Source organism: Martes martes (genome assembly GCF_963455335.1).
Source record: "Martes martes genome assembly, chromosome: 10".
Lineage (NCBI taxonomy): Eukaryota > Metazoa > Chordata > Mammalia > Carnivora > Mustelidae > Martes > Martes martes.
Window position 1 is genome coordinate 51,354,571 of NC_137898.1, and position 20,796 is coordinate 51,375,366.

The 20,796-nt window shown below is 40.3% G+C and overlaps 1 protein-coding gene across 2 annotated transcripts in view; it reads left to right on the forward strand.

Annotated features, from left to right (window-relative positions):
* Positions 1–20,796, forward strand: part of DENND5A (DENN domain containing 5A) — a 98,023-nt gene that overhangs the window by 42,316 nt on the left and 34,911 nt on the right. For both annotated transcript variants that reach the window (XM_080816995.1, XM_080816996.1), the window contains exons 5-8: positions 6,179–6,366; positions 14,502–14,819; positions 16,597–16,812; positions 17,318–17,552. In XM_080816995.1, coding sequence (XP_080673121.1) covers positions 6,179–6,366; positions 14,502–14,819; positions 16,597–16,812; positions 17,318–17,552 — 957 coding nt within the window. The remainder of the gene's footprint in view (positions 1–6,178; positions 6,367–14,501; positions 14,820–16,596; positions 16,813–17,317; positions 17,553–20,796) is intronic.

Below are 20,796 nucleotides of genomic sequence, written 5' to 3' on the forward strand. Positions count from 1 at the left end.
ATTTTTTAACTTGTACTCCTGGGTAATGTTTGTTCTTTGTCTGTATAGATACAGGTTTTTTTAATAGTGTATTTTTTACCATTTGCTGTTAAATTGTATGTAGAGACATTCTTTACCTGATATGAGTTAGTAGGGTAGTAGATTGGATAATTGAAAAAGTCATTCAAGTCTGATAATCATAAAAATTATACATATATCCATTAAACATTGTATCTTAGCTTAAAACATGACTGTATAGTAACTAGTCTTTTGATGAAGGGACTAGGTATTTCCTTTGATTATGGGTCTACTAATCAGATGTCTGAATTTTTTTTTTTTATAAACCACACCCATAATGCATTCACTAGGTTTTCTAGATACATTTTGTTTTTAAAAGGGGAGTGAGAATTTAATGAACCTTGCAAAAGAACCAGAATGGAGACTACCTATAGATTTTTGCAGTTTTCCCTGTTTTTTGGGGTTTTTTTGTACTTAATAGCCTCATGATATGCTTAATTCAATTGTGGTATTTTTTAGCCACTTTGCATTACTCAGTCTTTTTATTTATATATTTATTTTAATTTTATTTTTTTGAGAAAAAGAGAGAGAGAGAGTATGTGTGCTTGTGGGGAAGAGGCAGAGGGTAAAGGGGAGAATCCCAAGCAGCCTCCACGCCCAGTAGGGAGCCTGACATGGGTTCATCTCACAAATCTGAGGTTGTGACCTGTGCCAAAATCAAGAGTTGGAGGCTTAACCAACTAAACCACCCAGGCATCCCTACTCAGTCCCTTTTTTTTTTTTTAAAGATTTATTTAATTTTTTGGTGGGGGGAGGGGAGCAGAGAGAGAGAGAGAGAGGGAGAGAAATCCTCAAGCAGACTCCCTGACTTGGGGCTCGATCCCAGGACCCTGATATCACGACCTGAGCCAAGGTCATAAGTTGGGCGCTTAACTGACTGTGAGCTACCCAAGTGCCTCAAAGATAAGTTTTTTAGAAAACAAATAAATAATGTGTGGACAAACAAGGCAGAGAAAATTGAAAGTTTCCTTTTTTACCTAGAATCCTACTCCTCAGAAGTAATCTCTTAATTTTTTTAGTGCCCCCTCTCAAATATTTTTTGAACCATGAACTTTTTTTATGTGAAGTGTTGAGTACATACGTATGGCTTGTAACATTCTTTAAAGTACACATGTACATTATGATATGTGTAGGGTATATTAAAACTAATGTTAAACTTTAATATACCATAAGTATATGTTTTAAATATGGTATATTAAAATGTAGGAAAAAAGACTTTCAATCATATGGTAGGAATTTTAACACATTATAAAAGGGTGTATAGTGAAGTGTAAGACTTCCACCTCTGGTCCCTGGTTCTCCTTCAGGGAGATTACTACTGTTTGCTATTTCCTTCCAAACATAATCATGCATATACAACATATATACTTTTTAGAAACAACACAAATGGGAATATGCTAATCATTGTTTGCACTTTCTTTCATTTAATAATATATCTTGGAGAAAGGGACATAGAGATTAGGTTGTTTCCTAAGACCAAAGAGTACCTGAGAAACATCCTTATTCATCCCTATTCACTTTTTCACAAAAGTGCGAGTATGCAAGGACAGTTCATGATTCAGTTTCCAATGTGTAGAATTGGCCCTGTAGTTTGTTTAGGGGCAAATTATCTGTAGAGTGGCCCCAAAGCTATTATCTTTCTTTGCACAGAGACAAACCATGAAAACATTCCTCCCTCCCTCCCTCACAATCAGGAGTGGTGGTGGTAATCCCACTATGTTTTGCATTATTTCCTTTTGTTAAAAGTAATTGCTCATTAAACATTATGGGAACTTTTAAAAAAATATTTATTTATTTGGGGGAGAGAGACAGAGCATGAGCAGGGAGGTGAGGGACAAGTAGGCTCCCCGGCTGAGCAAGGAGCCCGACGAGGGACTTCATCCCAGGACCCCAGGATCATGACAGTTAACCGACTGAGCTACCCAGGTGCCCCAACATTATGAGAACTTTAAGAGAACATAGTTGCCTAGAACCTTAGTGTCTCCAGTTGATTATGTTTGTTTGAAATACTTTGGGTGCACCTGACCTTCGGCTGCTTCCTGTTTATTGGTTTCACCTTCTTGGAATAATGAGCACAAACACAGGCAATGGCAAAGGAGACGCTGATTTTATCGTTTGTATTGGTGTACAGAGATGGATTTTGTGCTGTTGCTTAAAGCTCTTGGAGGTCAGCATCCTAGTGGGTACCACAGATTACTGGATCCCTGAGGCATTATTTGTTAGGTCCTCCTCCAAGGTGGGACGTTGCTTTTTTAAAATACAAAAATGTAAGATATAAAAAAAATTTAAAATATAAAAAGAAACCAACAACTCAGACCAGAAAGGCCCTACAATTCCAAATTTCTAGTGTCTGTAAAATTAAACCACATAAATGGAAAGTGGCTTAGCCTTGAGAGAGGAGATTATCTCTGACCTCCAAAAGTGTTTTGTTTCTAAGAATCCCATAATTTCAAGTGCATCACAAGGAATTCTTCAGAGATTTCAAACTGAGGTAAATAAGGTTACCCACTCTTAGGAAATAAGTGGGCTGAGTTTTAGATACTAGATTAGATTTATCCTGAAAAGTAGGGAAAAAACCAGAATTAGATTTCTGTGCTATTGGAAAACTTGCCTTGATGGAGCAGAGCAAGCCTTTTCTTTCAGACTCTAGCATGCCCTGTTTTATGATTATGGAATAGATGTTCCCAGACGCTGCAGCTGGGTACTGTAAGTAGTAGTCTAGTGCCAGGATATCTCATGACAAAGTCATTTTTGGGACTCCTTTACTCAAACTGTCTCTTGGCCTTCTGTGAAAAAAATTTTTTTTAAAGATTTTGTTTACTTATTTGACAGAGATCACAAGTAGGCAGAGAAGCAGGCAGAGAGAGAGGAGGAAGCAGGTTCCCCTGTGAGCAGAGAGCCCGACGTGGGGCTCGATCCCAGGACCCTGGGATCATGACCTGAGCCAAAGGCAGAGGCTTTAACCCACTGAGCCACCCAGGCACCCCTTGGCCTTCTGTGAAATTTTACTGTCCCTGAGCCAACATGCCAGGAATGCCAGCCATATAAAATACCTGCTTTATTGACTTTGGGCAAAGAAAGGAGAAACTCTGGGACACCTGGGTGGCTTAGTTGGTTGGACGACTGCCTTCGGCTCAGGTCATGATCCTGGAGTCCTGGGATCGAGTCCCGCATCAGGCTCCCAGCTCCATGGGGAGTCTGCTTCTCCCTCTGACCTTCTCCTCGCTCATGCTCTCTCTCATTGCCCCTCTCTCAAATAAATAAATAAAATCTTTAAAAAAAAAAAAAAAGAAAGGAGAAAATCTTTTGGTTTTCTCATAATTGAAAAAGCCTCTGGTACTCCTGCCTGCCCACTCCCCCCACCCCCTTTAAATCCAGCAGTGATGTGTGTGTGTGTGTGTGTGTGTGTGTGTGTGTGTAGGTATATATACATAGTGTAGATGGGGATGGGATATTTCAGTGTAATATTTATTCAAAATATGTTTAAGAGCCAGTGTTGGGACATAGACCTTCAGCTTTAAATATCACTTGAAGGTTTTCTTGCACACTTTTGCATTCTTTTGATTCATCTTAATTTTGAATTTTTAAAATAAATTCTTAAGATGTCTGAAATTCTTGAGATTATTGCTCTTGAGTAGATAGAAGAATTGAGGTCTCCTCTGGAGAATCATTAGAATTTATCTTTTTTTTAAAGGTTTTATTTATTTTTATTTATTTTAGAGAGAGAGCACACGTTTGAGCGGGAAGACGGAGAGCAAGAGAATCCCTGCTAAGTGGAGCCCAGGCTCCACAAGGGGCTCGTTCTTACGACCCTGAGATTGTGACCTGAGCTGAAACCAAGAGCCGGCTGCTTAACTGACTGAGCCACCCAGGTGCCCCTCATTTGAGTTCTTCTTAATAATGATTTTTGAAGGGGTGCTTGGGTGGCTCAGTTGGTTAGCGGCTGCCTTCAGCTCAGGTAATGAACCCAGGGTCCTGGAACCGAGTCCTGCTTTGGGCTCCCTGCTCAGCAGGGAGTCTGCCCCTCGCCCTGCCCCTCACTCTGCCCCAGCTCTCTCTCTCAATCAAATAAATGAAATCTTTAAAAAGATCGTTGGAATGTCATCGAGAAGAATTTCAGCAGAAAGATTAAAAAGCCATGTTGTACAGACATCCCATGGAATTGAGGTATTACTGAAGAGGCTGAAGGCAGAGCTTGCAATGCTGTAAATTTTGTTAGTTGTTTACTTTCATGTGGGACTAAATCCTCTTTCTGAAATTATATATATATATATATATATATATATATAACCTAATTTAACTCTTCAAAGGTTACTTTTTTTTATAATTGGGGAAATGTTTTTATTGTTGCTTCAATGATGGGTGGGAATCTTCACTAAATATATATATATATTTTAAAAGATTTGATTTATTTATTTGACAGACAGAGATCACAAGTAGGCAAAGAGGCAGGCAGAGACAGAGAGGAGGAAGCAGACTCCCTGCCGAGCAGAGAGCCCGATGAGGGGCTCAATCCCAGGACCCTGGGATCATGACCTGAGCTGAAGGCAGAGGCTTTAACCCACTAAGCCACCCAGATGCCCCACTAAGTACTTTTTAATATAGGAATGATGATGCTTTGTGTGGGCACAATGAAAAATGAGACTCTCTCCTTGAACTCTTACTAGTTTGCCTTGATCTTTACTGAATATGAGAAGCTTATATTCTTTTGTCCTTCTGCTAAACCATTTTTTGTTTGTTTGTTTGTTTTAATTGATGATCAATCTCTCAGTTCACTTTTAGGCACTAATTGGTTGTATCATTTACCTATGTGCCTTAGTTTCCCCCAAGAAGCATATGAGGCATTTTCTGTAGTGCCCTTAAAATTAAGTTTGAGATGATGACGTTTTAATCATTAATTGCTATATGTTTGCCTCATTAATTAAACTCTTTCCAGATTATGCTCTTCTTTGCTTAGCCAGGAATAAGGTGATAGGCAATTTTCAAAGTGTGAGTAGTGAGCAAATATGGGATACTTTGCTAAACTTTTACTTAGTTGATACATATCAGCTGTTGCTCGCTTTTTACTCAACCATCCTCATTTTGGGGAAAGCTGTTTGTTACTTATAACTCCTTTATGAACCAAGCTATTATTTGTTTAAATGATGGGGTGGATTTTTAGTATATGAAACCACTTTAACCCTTATGAAATCTCCTTTGAAATCAGCCATTCCAGAGGATGTTACTCATATGATTTTAAAATTTATGTTCCTCTGCTCTGTCTTTAAATGCCAGAAACCATTATACCATTTGTGAATAATAATTTTTAAAATTCTACTTTTAACCAGTTCATTTTATTGGCTTTGCCAATGTATTTATTAATTTTTTTTTTTATAAAATGGGTCTAGAAATTGTGTTCTAAAGGAAAGCAAAACTTTGAACTCAAAGCCTTCCCTTCCAAACTAAGATCTCTGACCTAAAATAAGAGTTTTGAGGCATGAAAGTCAATCTTCTGAGTCTTTCAAATTCTCAGGAAGCTTTTTATTAAAGTATTAAAATAACACATTTGTGCTATTCCTATTCAGGAAAAGTTCCAGGTGGAGGGCAGACTTGGCTAGTGCGGAAAACCAGCTTCTGCATGCTTTGTGGTTCTTTGGCCTTGGTCTTGAAGGCAGAGCTCACATTAGTTCCTTATAGAATGCAGACATATCTGAGTGGTAAAAGAACTTCTATGCTGAATGAAGACCCAGGCCGCTGTTCCTTTTTTTTGTTTTTGTTGCAGTTCCCCAGCCCCTTTCGACTTAAGAGAATCTACTTAGCCTCCTGATTTAGTATTTGAAGCAAGGTGCCATTTAGGATTTCTACTGTATTTCCATATTAAATTTTATTATTAGCAGGAACCTGTATGTGTGGGTATATTTCAGCTTGTGGTCCACTGAGGTCTCAGGGTTGTCTTTCTGATACCCATAAGAGAACCACACTTTGAGCATATCCTTGCTGAAGTTTGTCCTGATCCTTTCTAAATGTGAAATTGTATTGAAGGTGTTAACTTACTATTTGGCAAGCAAGTGCTTTGTTTTTGACTGGTTTGTATGTGTGTTTTTTTTGTTTGTTTGTTTTTTGTTTTTTTTTATAAACCTAGATTACCAGAGACTGATGACTGTGGCGGAGACCATTACAGCTCTCATGTTTCCTTTCCAGTGGCAGCATGTCTATGTCCCTATTCTCCCGGCTTCTCTCCTACATTTCTTAGATGCTCCTGTTCCATACCTGATGGGCTTGCATTCTAATGGCCTGGATGACCGGTCAAAGCTGGAGCTGCCTCAAGAGGTGAGAGGAATGTGGAGCTTGGTTGCTAGTGCCCCTGGCCCCATTCTAGGATTAGAGAGAAAATGGCTTTGGGATGAGCCCAGGGTGGTGTCACAAAGTTTTTCTTTTATTCTGAGGAACATAAATAGCTTTCCAGGAAAAAATGTAAAAGCAACGAACATTTAGCTTAGTTTGTGTCATTTGTCATCTTTATTATCTGACTTTATATACATTGTAATCTCTCTGTTTATACTATTGTGAATTGCCTTTTCCATGCGTAGTTTTTCAAGTATTTTACAAACTTTTCAAGACGTTTATTGGGAAATCTTTTCAGGGGTGCTTGGGTGGCTCTGTTGGTTAAGCCTCTGACTCTTGATCTCAGCTCAGGTCTTGATCTCAGGGTCCTGAGTTCAAGCCTGTGTTGGGCTCTTTGCTGTGCATGGAGCCCACTTTAAAAAAAAAAAAGAAAGAAAAGTCTTTTCATTCTGTAAAACTTGAAATATACGCAAAAGAGTAGCATAATGAATTCCCGTGTTCTGAGCATGCAGCTTTAATAGTTATCATACATGTCAAATTGTATTTTAGTTTTATACCTCCTATCCCCGATTATTTTAAGGGAGTCCCACATAATGTAATTTCATTATTACTTCATTACTCAGACCAAGTATTAATAAATCAGTGTGTTTCTTTTATAGGCCAAGTCTATCTGTAAAAGTTGACCTGATCATACTGATTCTTGTGGTGCTAAGCCAGCTTTGAAAACTTCCCTTGTTCAAGATAAGGAAGGCCTTGAGAGAGAAGCTTTTCCTCTCTTGCTGTGAGGATGGTCTGCTCCTCTTTCCTGTTGTTTGAGATACCAAGAGAATTGATTATAAATATGTATTTCTTTGTTAATTTCCTGCTTCATTCTAAAGCAGATTTAAAGCATAAAATAAGATTGCTTTATTTTTTTATTTTTCTAGAATTACCTAAAGAACTGGTCTACCTTTTTATGTCATTTTGTGGCTGGTATGAAACCACTTGGGGGAAGGGTTTTCATATTCTGAACTTCTCAGTCATTAGAAAGGCCTGGGAATAAGATTTTGGAGTATACATACACTGATGTTACGTGGCTCTATTTCCTCCCTCTACCAAAATGTTTATGGAGGGAGATTTTTGCATAACTAAGTAATATTAGTAAGGAAGCCTCCAAAGAGTACGGTCTCATGGAATTGGATCTGAGCCTCACTCATGTTATTGGGCATGTCTTGGCAGTGTCCTTGATGAAACCCTCCTCATTAGATCACACCTGTAGTATTTACATTGTAGTCAGATGGATCTCTACTTTTCCTTTCTCCTTTGGTTTTAGAAGCAAAATGTCCTCCTTGTAGCTTCTTCCCTTTCCACCCCCTTTGCTGCTTTGATTTTATAGAGCTTTGTATTGTTTGGAGTGGGACAAGGTTAATTAAGGAAGAAAAGATCTGAATGATGGAGAAAATCATTGAGTTGGGATATTGGGCTTTTATATATATATTTGTTTTACTGATAAATATACATGAAGAGTACATGTCAAAGTTTGGAGAATGGAAACATGCATATTTAAATTGACATCTCTTCAGAATAAATCTATGATTTTGTAAAGTCAGAATAAGAATAACAACAAAAAATGGTTGAAGGTGGAGAGCTAGAGAGGCATGCTACATACCAGTGTAATAAGTAGGTCACTAGGCAAGAAGCCAGTTTTCTCAGTTTTATTTTCATCTTTAGCATCTGCTTGCTGCATATTTTTTTTTTAAGATTTTATTTATTTATTTGACAGAGAGAGATCAGAGTAGATAGAGAGGCAGGCAGAGAGAAAGGGAGAGAGGGAAGCAGGCTCCCTGCTGAGCAGAGAGCCCGATGTGGGACTCGATCCCAGGGCCCTGAGATCATGACCTGAGCCGAAGGCAGCGGCTTAACCCACTGAGCCACCCAGGCGCCCCTGCTTGCTGCATATTTGGGGCAAGTTCTGTTCCATGTAGGATCCCTCAGCATCGTTCTTTGGGTGCCTCAGGTACGTGGGTTATGAAGAGGCTGCTAAGAGACCAGCAGTTTTCTTAATGGGGGACTCAGTGGGACTGTTTGAGAAACCCAAAAGTTCACTCTGTTCTGCGTATTGGGGTCTCTACTTCTGCAGTATTGCTGCATCCTTTGTGTCTCGCTGTGGTCTGCTTGGGAAGGAGAGATGACAATGTTACTGAGGAATACCTGTGCATACTTAGTTAGCAGTTAGAGGGTTTCAGAGTCCTACTTCATCCAGACTGTCCTTTTGAAGGGCACATATTTGTGCAGGTCGTTTCATAGGTGGATATTTACCTGGATTTTTAGCAGACAACCTGTAGAATACCTGTGCCTGTGTAGTTCCTTCTGGGAACTTTAGACTGGGGAGAACTTTCTTAAGGAGTAAAGCACCCTGAAATGTATGCATAGTGAAAGAAGACTAATAATATCTTGAAAAGACAACTTTGGGAGGTCTCACAAATTATATATATATATATATGTGTGTGTGTGTGTGTATATATATACATATAATTTTTTTTAAGGTTTGATTTTTAAGTAATCTCTACACCCAACATGGGACTCAAGCTTACAACCCTGAGCTCAGGAGTCACATGATTTACCAATCAGCCAGGTGCCCATAAGTGATATATGTTTCTAGTGAAAAATTCTAAAAGTGCACAAAAGCATAAAAATAAAGTAAAAATGACTTCAGATTTTACACCCTGAGATAACTACTTTTAACCTTTTGGTGGACATCCTGTGATATCTTTACACTGCTAGAAGGAGGTTTGAGGCAGAACTGGGAAAATTCACCTGGCCTGTGCAAAGGTGCATCATCATGGTAATAGGGCAAGGTTGATTTAGTAAAAGGGACTTTCTCCAGAGGGATGAAGACTCTACATTTCTTAGATCCGTAAATCCGAATTCATCAGTTGCTGACCCATCTTTGGGCATCAGAAGACTGTGAAAAAGCCCTTTGTTCCTTTTTATACCAACCCATGAGCTCAGCTGTGCCTGAGCAAGGGAGGGTGCCGAGCTGCCTTTGTGAGGCATTCTCTGTCCTGCATTTCTCTTTTGGGTTTCATTGTGTGGGTCCAGGAAGGAGGCAGTTTGTCCATAGCTATGTCAAGGAAAACAGGCAGAGGATATTAGAGTAAAGAAGAGAGTGTTACTTCTTCCTATCTTGGGTCTTTCTTTCTTTCCTACTGTTTTTTTTTCTCCTTTCTCAAGATATTCCTTCAATAGCTTTTCCTGGTAATGTATGTATTGAGCTCCCTTTCTGGAAATAACATGGAGATAGACTAGGGATGAAGCTGGCTGTGACTCGGTATTATGAACTCAGGACGGGGAAGGGGCATTGTGACTTCCGGCAGGAAAAGATTTGGAAGACTTTCTGGGATTTTGGGGGTCCATGTAGTTACTACCCCAGAGTATCTAAGTCTTCCCATGGCCTCTTCCAGCAAGGCAGGAGGTAAAATGAGGAGAAGTGATCATGTGGTTTCAGTGCCTCTTCTAGGCTACTTATTGTCCCTCAGGCTGTTTTGCAGGAGTTGGCCTCTTAGCTGAGGAAAGGGTTGCATGAGGAGTTTGAGGTAGGCTTGTAAGTTGCTTCTGTTTGCCAGAATTCTCAGTGTGTGGGAGAAAATAGTATGAGGCTATTGTATGAACTTAGTATTTGAATGACCTCCTATTTCACTTTGCCTTCTCATCCTTAACTCCTTGAGTCCAACTCTACAAAAAATGGCTAGTGGTACCCAAGGCTCCTGTCTTAATCTAGCCCATCTCTGAAGTGTGCCTGAGCTGCATTCTGTCCTCTAGCTATCTCTCACCAGGAATATATCAACAGTATGTGGACATAGCATTTGGAGTTCATAAAATTCTTTACAGACATTCTATATTTGTCTCACATCAGTGGCAGAAAAGCCAAACAAGCATTATTGAGGGTTGCAGTTATTTTTAGATGCCTCTGTGTTTCCAGCTGGACAGACTGCTTTTTTTCTACAAAGAGAGGAGAACCAGTGGGATAAATGATTGCATTGTGTACCTTTGGGGGGATCACAGAACTTTGTTCTGTGACAGGTCTTATAAGGCAGGTGATCTTCATGACTAGATTTAGTTGTCTTTACTATCTTTTTTAATGGTTTGATATGAAAGCATTTTTAATTTTAAAATCTTTTTTTTTAAGATTTTATTTATTTATTTGACAGAGAGCGAGAGATCACGAGTAGGCAGAGAAGCAGGCGGTGCGGGGGGGTGCAGGGAGGAAGCAGGCCCCCCGCTGAGCAGAGAGTCCGAGGCGGGGTTCAATACCAGGACCCTGAGACCATGACCTGACCTGAAGGCAGAGGCTTTAACCCACTGAGCTACCCAGGTGTCCCTAATTTTAAAATCTTAAAGGGACAAACAAAAAGCCTATTTTTAGGTGTTAAACATTTATTGGCCTTTTTTCTAGTCAAGGATTAAACTTGTTATTCAGTGGAAGAACTCCAGAAAGTTAATTTTTTTCACTTTAAAAAATTTAAATTCAGTTAATTAACATATATTATTTGTTACAGAGGTAGAGGTCAGTGATTCATCAGTCTTATAGAACACCTAGTGCTCATTACATCATGTGCTCTTCTTAATGCCCAGCGCCCAGCGCCCCATCCCACTATCCCTCTCCTGTCAGTTTTTTCCTATGATTAAGAGTCTCTTATGGTTTGTCTTCCTCTCTGATTTCATCGTTTTATTTTTCCCTCCCTTCCCCTATATCCTATGTTTTTTGTCTTATATTCCACATATGAGTGAGATCATATGATAATTATATTTCTCTGATGGACGTATCTCTCTTAGCCTGATATCTTCTAGTTCCATCCATGTTGTTGCAAATGGCAAGATTTCATTTTTTTTAAAAGATTTTATTTATTAATTTAACAGAGAGAGAGAGCGAATGAGCACACAAGTCGGGGGAACAATAGGCAGAGCAGGCAGAGGGAGAAGCAGGCTCCCCGCCGAGCAAGGAGCCCGATGCAGGACTTAATCCCAGGACCCCAGGATCATGACCTGAGCTGAAGGCAGCCGCCTAACCAACTGAGCCACCCAGGCATCCCAAGATTTTTTTTTTGATGGCTGAGTAGTATTCCATTGTGTGTGTGTGTGTGTGTGTGTGTGTGTGTGTGTACACCACATCTTCTTTATCCATTCATCTGTCAGTGGACATTTGGGCTTTTCCCATAGTTTGGCTCTTGTGGACATTGCTGCTGTAAACATTGGGGTACAGGTGACCCTTTGGATCCAGAAAGTAGCGAGTTTTAAAGCTATTCTTCTAATCTTTGTATCTTAGATATGGGAAAGTTCTCTTTTTTGATTGTGGAATGGTAGATGGAGTAGTTTATGCAAGTGTTTATTGAATGAATGCATGCATGGACATGTTAAAATGTGCAATTTTAATAGATTGAAAGTTTGGGGAATAGTTATATTTAAGTAGACTTAATGTCATCCTCCCACCTCTTCTTATAGATGGAAAGACTTATTGGTACAGGGGAAAATAGAAGGATCAGTGGATCAGCAATTTGATATACAATAGAGGTACCATCCCAAAGGTGGGACTGTTTAATAATAATGCAGCTGGAAAAATTGTTCAAAAGGGAAAAAAGTAAAAGGATCCCTACCTTCCAGCATAACAAAATCAACTTGAGATGGATTAAAAAGTTATAAACATCAAGAGCAAAAGTTTAAATCTTCTAAAGATAATATTAAGTACATTCTGACCTTTGGGTGGGGACTTCATAAACAAGATACAGAAAGCAGTATCCCTAAAATAAAAGATAAATTTGATTTTTTTTAGTAAAAGGTGGAACATTTATGTGGTCTAAAGAAAAACTAGAGTATAAATATGATTTTTTAAATTAAGAGATATCTTAAAATTAAAAGATGATAAAACCTAGAAGATTATATAACACATATAACCTACAAAGAATTAGCATCAAGAGATTGTAAAGAAATTGTACAAACCAGTAAGATGATAAGCCACCCCTTAGAAAAATGGGCTAAGGACATGAACAAATATTGCACAAAAAAATGCACATTTTTTTCACTAGCAACCAGACAAGTATAAATTAAATGCACCTATTTCAGTGACAAAATTAAGAAATCTGATGATACTGATTTTGGTAGGATTTTGATCAGTAGATTGCTGGTAAAAATATAAATTGTTATAACCACTTTGGACACAGCTGGGCATTATCTTATAAAGTTGGACATTTGCAGAGCTTACAATATAGCAGTTCCACTTGTAGGATACACCCAGGAGAAGATCTTGCACACGTGTCCCAGAAACCATGTAAAAATGTCAAAGCATTAAATAGGAAAGAACTTATTGCCCTTTAATGGGAAAATTGATTAAATTGTGCTCTGTCCGCACAGTGGAATATTATACAAGAGTGCAAATGAATATCATATAGCTACATATAAGAAAAGAGCTGAATGTTAGTAACCTTATGTTGAGTGAAGAAAAGTAGTACCACAACACTGCTTATGGAATAGTCATCCTTTCATAAATTTAAAAAACAAGCAGACCCTTAAAGGCATTTATATGTGATAAATTGTCTAACAAAGGGCAAAAAGATAATAAATAGAGAATTCTGGATCATGGTTACCTGGGGTTGGGAATGTGTAGGTTGGAGGATGAGATTGGGGAGGAGCATATAGGTAGATAAAGTATTGGTAATGTTCTAGTTTTTGGATTGCCCAGGAAAAAAATGTCTTTAAGATTGTCCTCAGAAAGTTTTCAGTTTATATTCCTAGTAACAGTGTATGAGATGTTTGTTTTCTAGTAATTTGGCCAGCATTGGACTTTATAAATCTTGTAGATCTTTGCCAACCCAGTAGGTGAAAAATATTTTGTCTGTATTTCTTGGATTATTTAGCAGAATTGAACAACTCTGTGTGTGTGTGTGTGTGTGTGTGTGTGTGTCTGCCTGCGGTTCTCAAACTTTTAAAAAAAATTAACATATAATGTATTACTTGTTTCAGGGTTACAAGTTTGTGATTCATCAGTCTTATATAATGCCCAGTTCTCATTACAACACATAACCTCCACAGTGTCTGTCACTCAGTTACCCTGTGCCCTCATCCCTACCCCTCCAGCAACCCTCAGTTTGTTTCCCAAGATTAAGAAATAGGTTTGTATCCCTCTCTGGTTTTATCTTGAAACAGAAGCACTATTAAGCATTTAATAATGCACTGCAGTGAAGGAAATGATAGTTGTCTTGGCTAGACAGGTTCATGGTTGTAAGATAAATATTTTTTTAAAAAAGGCTTTTCTAATTTATAGCTATAAGGAAATACCAGTAGGGACAGGAGCTATAAAAGGACTTCTAAGGAGAAGAATGGAAGGTTAAGAGCTTGAGCGTATGTGAAGTCAGGCTAGCTCAGTTCAAATCCCAGTTCTACATACTAGCTGTATGACTTTGAGTAAGTTACTTAACCTCTTTGTAACAGTTTTGTCTGTAAAATAAGGGTAGATAGATACTGCCAAGTTGTTCTTTGTTAATCCATATTACCTACCTCACCAGCAGTGTATGAGAGTTCTGTCTCTGTATCCTCTCAGAAGCAACCTCAAAGCCAGAACAAAGCACAGAAATAATTAAGACCAGCCACCAAATCTAACAAATTAGGGCTAAAACTCAGAAGGGATAATGGTATGCTCAGGGTCATGTAGGGAGATAGTGCTGGAGTCAGATCTGGAACCTAGACTTTCTGATTCACTCCTGGTGTTCTCTCTACTACTATAAGAATTCATGAATGCAACAAACATTTTATGGGCAATTGTTATATGTGTGACTTTTGTGCTAGGTGCTCAATATCTATCTCATCACAGAATCCTTAGCATTCTCTAAGATAAGTGTTTTTATCTCTTTCTTTCCATTTTATAACTGCGGAGACCAAATCAGAAAGGTTAAGGAACTTTCTCTAGAAAGTGGCAGGGGAATATTGGAACTCAGGTCAGTTTCCTTCCTGAGCCCCATCTTCTTTATACCTTATCCCATACATGCCAGTATCAGATACTTCCTCTTCTCTCTCTTGTTCATTATCCTTTCTAAACCTTCTTCATCATGCTCTCGAGTTGTTTACACTCATCTTGTTTTGACTGCCAGGCTAACCTCTGTTTTGTGGACATTGACAACCACTTCATTGAGCTGCCAGAGGACCTGCCTCAGTTTCCCAACAAGTTGGAGTTTGTCCAGGAAGTCTCTGAGATTCTCATGGCATTTGGCATTCCCCCTGAAGGAAACCTTCATTGCAGCGAGAGTGCCTCCAAGCTAAAGAGGCTACGGGCCTCTGAGCTTGTCTCTGACAAGAGGAATGGGAACATTGCAGGCTCCCCTTTGCAGTCCTATGAGCTCCTCAAGGAGAATGAAACTATTGCCCGCCTGCAGGCCTTGGTCAAGAGGACTGGAGTGAGCCTGGAAAAGGTAAGATGCTGTATGTGAGTTTGTGACAGGTTTGGTCTGTACTAGGGGGCTGCCCTTGTGAAATATAGTATGAGATAAAAAAGCCCCTAGTTCAGGGCAAGGCTTATTTGTGAGCCGTGGAAGAATGCTTTTGGAGGGGAGACTCTGGATTCAGCTCTGGCGAACATTATCTTAGGAAATGCTGTTTAAATCTGAATTTGGATAGCTTCTCAACTGGGCATCAGGGAGAACCTGCTGTCATTTTTTGTGAACACTATAGCAGAGTGACTTGGAGGGAGGACAGTGGTAATCTTTGTATTCAGACCTCTTCCAAATCCATTACCCTGTCAGTTTCACAGCAATCTATAGCATGCAGAGCAGGTATTCTTAACACTGTTTTATAGATGAAGAAACCAAGGCTTAGCGAACCCAAGGTTAAATGTCTAGTAATTGACTGAGCAGAGGCTAGATCCTGGTCCTCCTGAATGCTAGTCCTTTGCTTTTTCCAGGCTGAAGTTTCCTGACTTTGATGAGACTATCAGTTTTCTGTAGTTTTTTACCCATCTCTCCACCCTCCCCGATTCTCACAGTTAAGTTATTTTTGTAAATTCCATATAAGCAGAATGGGCCAATGTAATCATTTTGTTGGGCTATTTTTTTTTTTTGGCAAAATGTGAAACATTTCATTTTCCTGTTCTATTTAGTTAGTAAAGCAGATTTTTTTAAAGATTTTATTTATTTATTTGACAGAGAGAGAGAGATCATAAGTAGGCAGAGAGGCAGGCAGAGAGAGAGGGAGAAGCAGGCTCCCCGCTGAGCACGGAGCGGGATGCGGGACTTGATCCCAGGACCCTGGGATCACGACCCGAGCTGAAGGCAGAGGCTTAACCCACTGAGCCACGCAGGTGCCCCAGTAAAGCAGATTTTTTAAAAAGGATTTTATTTATTTATTTGACAGAGATCTCAAGTAGGCAGAGAGAGAGGGGGAAGCAGGCTCCCTGCTGAGCTGAGAGCCCGATGGGGGGCTCCATCCCAGGACCCTGGGATCATGACCTGGGCTGAAAGCTGTGGCTTAACCCAATGAGCCAGACACCCTAGTAAAGCAGATGTTTAAACATGGCTAAAGAGGAGCAGAGAAATATTTAAGGGAGGTTAAAACAGACACAGTAAGGAGAAATTCTTAGGGAGAAAGATAAGAACAGTGATGTGGGGGAGAAAATCAAAGAGATGAAGGGAGAGCCAGAGTCTGACTTTGTTGCTTTGCATTATCATTTTCTCATTGACTTTCCAGATTTCCTCCTCTCGATGATCCTTGAGATAAGTGGTAGCCCTTCCTCTATTCCTGAATCTCTGCCCATAATGATCTTATCTCTATTATCATTGAGTTCCTGGGTACCTGCAAGTGCCAACACCCTCATTTTTCTCTTCTGCATGTCAGAATTCCTCTCTCCCTTCGTCCTTCTCTCCCCTCCCTCCTCCCCTCCCCTTCTTTTCCTCTCCTCTCCTTGCCTTGCCTCCCCTCCCCTCCCCTCCCCTCTCCTCACCTCTCTCCCCTCCCCTCCCCTTCTTTTTCTTCTCCTCCCCTCCCCTCCCCACCTCTCCCCTCCCCTCCCCTCTCCTCTTTCTTTTCCTTTTGTTTCTTTTCTCTTTTTGCTGGGGGACCATTGCAGGGTGGGGGAGTAGGGCGGGTGTGGAGGGAGTTAGGAGGGGAATAAGGGGTGGTAGGGGACAGATGAGTTGCATTTTGGGGGGATAAAGAAAAAGCTTATATTTTCAACTGTTTTTTCTTTTTTTGTAGCTGGAAGTGCGTGAAGACCCCAGCAGCAATAAGGATCTGAAGGTTCAGTGTGATGAGGAAGAACTCCGGATTTACCAGCTAAACATTCAGATCCGTGAAGTTTTTGCAAATCGTTTTACTCAGATGTTTGCAGACTATGAGGTGTTTGTCATTCAGCCCAGCCAGGATAAGGAGTCCTGGTTTACCAACAGGGAGCAGATGCAAAACTTTGATAAAGTGAGTAATCCTGCTAGGGAGGTGGTGAGGAATGAGAACATTCTAGACTCTCTTGAAGATTTAACTGAAGATGAGTTTTCCTGCATTATATGCTGGAAACAAGTTCATAATCCTTGTGATGTTGATGGAATATAAGATCTTGCTTTAGAACAGTGCTGGTTATTACTGTCAGGTGATTTACCTTGAGTCCGAGAGCTCTCTTGGGCTAAGGTGCACTTGCAGGTTGGGCATGAGAATTCTGGGATGATTGATTGGTCACCACAGTAGGTTACCTGAGTAAGTTTGGGCTAGTGTATCAGTTTCAGGAGATCTGAAATTATGAGTGTTAAAAAAAAAAACCAAACCATGAAGAGATTTTGCTGTTTGCTTTTCATAAAGACCTAAGAAACTTCAGAGAAATATTAACCTACTGGATCCCTTGGGTGGATTGCCTTTGCTGGTCAAGGCTGATATACCCGCTTCCCTCTTCCCTATCAAGGACTGTGTTTCCTTTTGGTCCCACCAGGCGTCTTTTCTATCAGACCAGCCTGAGCCATATCTGCCCTTCCTCTCAAGATTCCTAGAGACCCAGATGTTTGCTTCTTTTATTGACAACAAAATCATGTGTCATGACGATGACGATAAAGACCCTGTACTCCGGGTGTTTGATTCCCGAGTGGACAAAATCAGGCTGTTGAATGTTCGGACACCTACTCTCCGCACATCCATGTACCAGAAGTGTACCACCGTGGATGAAGCAGGTGAGGCCTTTTTGGTGCTATACTTGCCTGTTGGATTATGTCACTAGTGTCCTTGTTCCTAAACATGCCAACTTCTTTCCCCGTTTCTGCTTTTGCATAAATTATTCCCATAGCCTTCCCATTTTTTTGCCTGGCAAACTTCTCCTTTCACATTGTGTCAGTTAGGAATGGGTCCTGCTATAAGTAATCAAGAATTTAATCACCTTTGGATTAGACGGATGGGGGTTATTTTTCTCAAATTAGTAAGGAATGCAGAATTAGTGGTTTTCGGTGTTGGCTCAGTTGCTCAGCAGTGTAATCAGTAACTGAAATTTTGTCTTTTCACCCAGTTAATCCTTAACATTCTGACTTTTATATTCATACTTGTTGCCTCATGGTTACAAGAGGCTTTTTATGTTCACATTCAGTGCAAGAAGAGGGAAAGGTTGATACCAGGGGTATTTTCCCTCTTGTATCAGAAAACTAAAGCTTTCTCAGAAAGCTTGATCATGTAGACCATGACCATGTTATATGACCATCCTTAAGTTCAAGGGAGGCTGTGAAAGTGAGTATTGAACTGGGTATAATGTTACCGTAAACAATATCAGGGCTCTATTAGCAAGAAAGAAGGGGTGAATGAGTTATGATTAGGCATTGGACAGTATTTGCCACAAAAACTTAGCTGAAATGTTTCTTCCTCCGAGGAGTCTGCTCTGATGACCTCAGCCTGAGTCAGTGGATTCCCCCTCTGTGTTCCTGTGCTGCTTTATTCTTGCTTCTTCTCTATAATCTCTGCTAGTTTGAGCTGTTATTATTAGGGAACAATTTAAGAGCAGAGACTATTTACTCATTTTCTTGCCCCTAATCTGCTAGCATTGGCCTAGCACGTACAGATGTTAAAAGTTGTTCACTGCATGCGTGAATGAAAAGACCTTTTTGTTTACAGAGGCCCTTCTTAGATCAGCTTAGCTAGAGAATAGTCTCATTTGAGGTGTCACATTAAGTAGTGTGTTCACTTCCTTGTGGGTTGTTCAGTGTCCTTGTTGGAGGCTTTTTGTATATTTTGTTCATTCATTTACCAAATTGTATAATAACCATTCATGCTGAACATATGGTAAGTGTTCAGCAAATTTTTACTGGGTGAATGAATGTGCCAGGCATTTTTCTAGGTTTTGAAGATGAAACTGGTGACAATTTTTTTTTTTAGATTTTATTTATTAGCGAGAGAATGAGTGTGTGTGTGCTTGCACATGAGTGTGAGGAAGAGGAGAGGGGGAGAGAAAGGGAGGAGGATAGAATCACAAGCAGTTTCTTCACTGAGCACAGGACCCAGTGTGGGCCTCAGTCTCACAACCATGAGATTATGACCTGAGCTGTAGTTAAGAGTCGGTTGTTTAACAGACTGAGCCACACAGGCACCCCAAAACTGGTGACAATTTGGACAAAGTCCTAGCTTTGTCAAACTTATGTTCTCTAGCCTTCTCTCTTTACCCTTCAACTCTCGTTCCAGGCTTTTCATTAAGATGACAGTCCTCTTGGCTAAGGCTTGAGGGCATGTTGCCGATGCAAGTGGATTAGTCTGACATAGTCATGCTTGCCTCCTGGAACACATCAGGCTTTGTATTCCTGAACCCTGCCTAAGATTTTGGTCCTGGGAAGTTTGATGGAGTTTTTTTATTTTTTATTTTTTTTTTATTTATTTGTCAGAGAGAGAGTACACACAAGCAGGCAGAGAGGCAGGCAGAGGCAGCGAGAGAAGCAGGCTCCCTGCTGAGCAAGGAGCCCGACTCGGGACTGGGATCATGACCCGAGCCGAAGGCAGCGGCTTAACCAACTGAGCCACCCAGGCATCCCTGATGGAGATTTTTTTTAAAGAGTGTCGGTTTAGAGAAACATCCCCCGCCATCAGTTTAAATCAGGACTTCCCAGTCTTTTCATGTTGTGTTACACTTGAAAATGATAAATTTGTATTTGATTCACTAAAATAAAGGGAGGAATTTGTGTATAGCTAGAGGCTATAAAGGAAGAAGCTCTAGTCCCTTGAGGCCTTGCCCATCCCCACAAGTTTAGGCAGTCAATTCTCAGCCCATCTGTAATCTATTTGTTGAACACCAAACACTGCAGCATACTGATTTGAATTACTCTGGTCTCAGTTGTGGCCAGAGCACATATTCTTTTTTTTTTTTTTCCCCCAAAGATTTTGTTTATTTATTTGACAGAGAGAGGTCACAAGTAGGCAGAGGAAGGCAGAGAGAGAGGAGGAAGCAGGCTTCACACTGAGCAGAGAGCCTGATGCGGGACTCGATCCCAGGACCCTGAGACCATGACCTGAGCCGAAGGCAGAGGCCTAACCCACTGAGCCACCCAGGCGCCCCCGGAGCACATATTCTTATGGCCCTGTTAGAATGTGGGGTTTGGGATATGGAAGGAGGGTCAGCTAACCCTCATTTGTGTGATTCATTTCAGAAAAATGGGTGTCACAGACCCTTCAGCGACTCTATATGCTCTGCTCTTAGGAATAATGGCAATATTTTAGGTATGCCCTAGAGAGATGTACTCCAGATATGCTAGGGCAGGGTTCTTGCCCACTGGTCTTAGATCCCCACCTTGGAGGACTACTAGTTCAGTCACCTCACTCCATCTCACATCTGACACCTCAGTTTCTTGAAGCAATCTGATTGGAAAATGGTAAAAACATAACAAAAAGGGTCTTCTTTTTTTTTTGCTTAAAATTTTAATTTAAAAAATTTTTAATTATTATGTTCAATTAGCTAAAAGGATCTTTTTGGAGATCTTTTAAAATGCTACATTTAAAAGGGATCTTAATGGAAATCAATTCTATTTACCTGCTAACATTATAGATAAAAGTGTTCTTTTGATTCACCATTGTATCTGCAGGGCCTGGAATAGCACCTGCCACATTTTGGACACTGAATAAGTTCTGTTGAAGGAGAGTAAGGGTGGGAAGAAGTGAGGGAGGCCCAGAGAGAGAATGCAACTTGACCTAGGATAACATCAAGGCCCAAAGGCTGAGATGTTTTTAGGAAATGCCGGGAGAGTTACCAGCTTTTTTTGTTCGTTCTCTTTAAATTTTTTTTTCCTTAATTGTCCGACTTGGCACATGATTCACGCCAACCTAGAGGTGCTACAAACATGAGGGCTGGAGGTGTGGTGAGAAGGTGCACGTGAGCTCGTTCCTTCTCCCAGCCTGCAGGCAGGCTCCCACAGATGCGTCCAGGGTATGTACCTGTTAGAGCTCACAGTG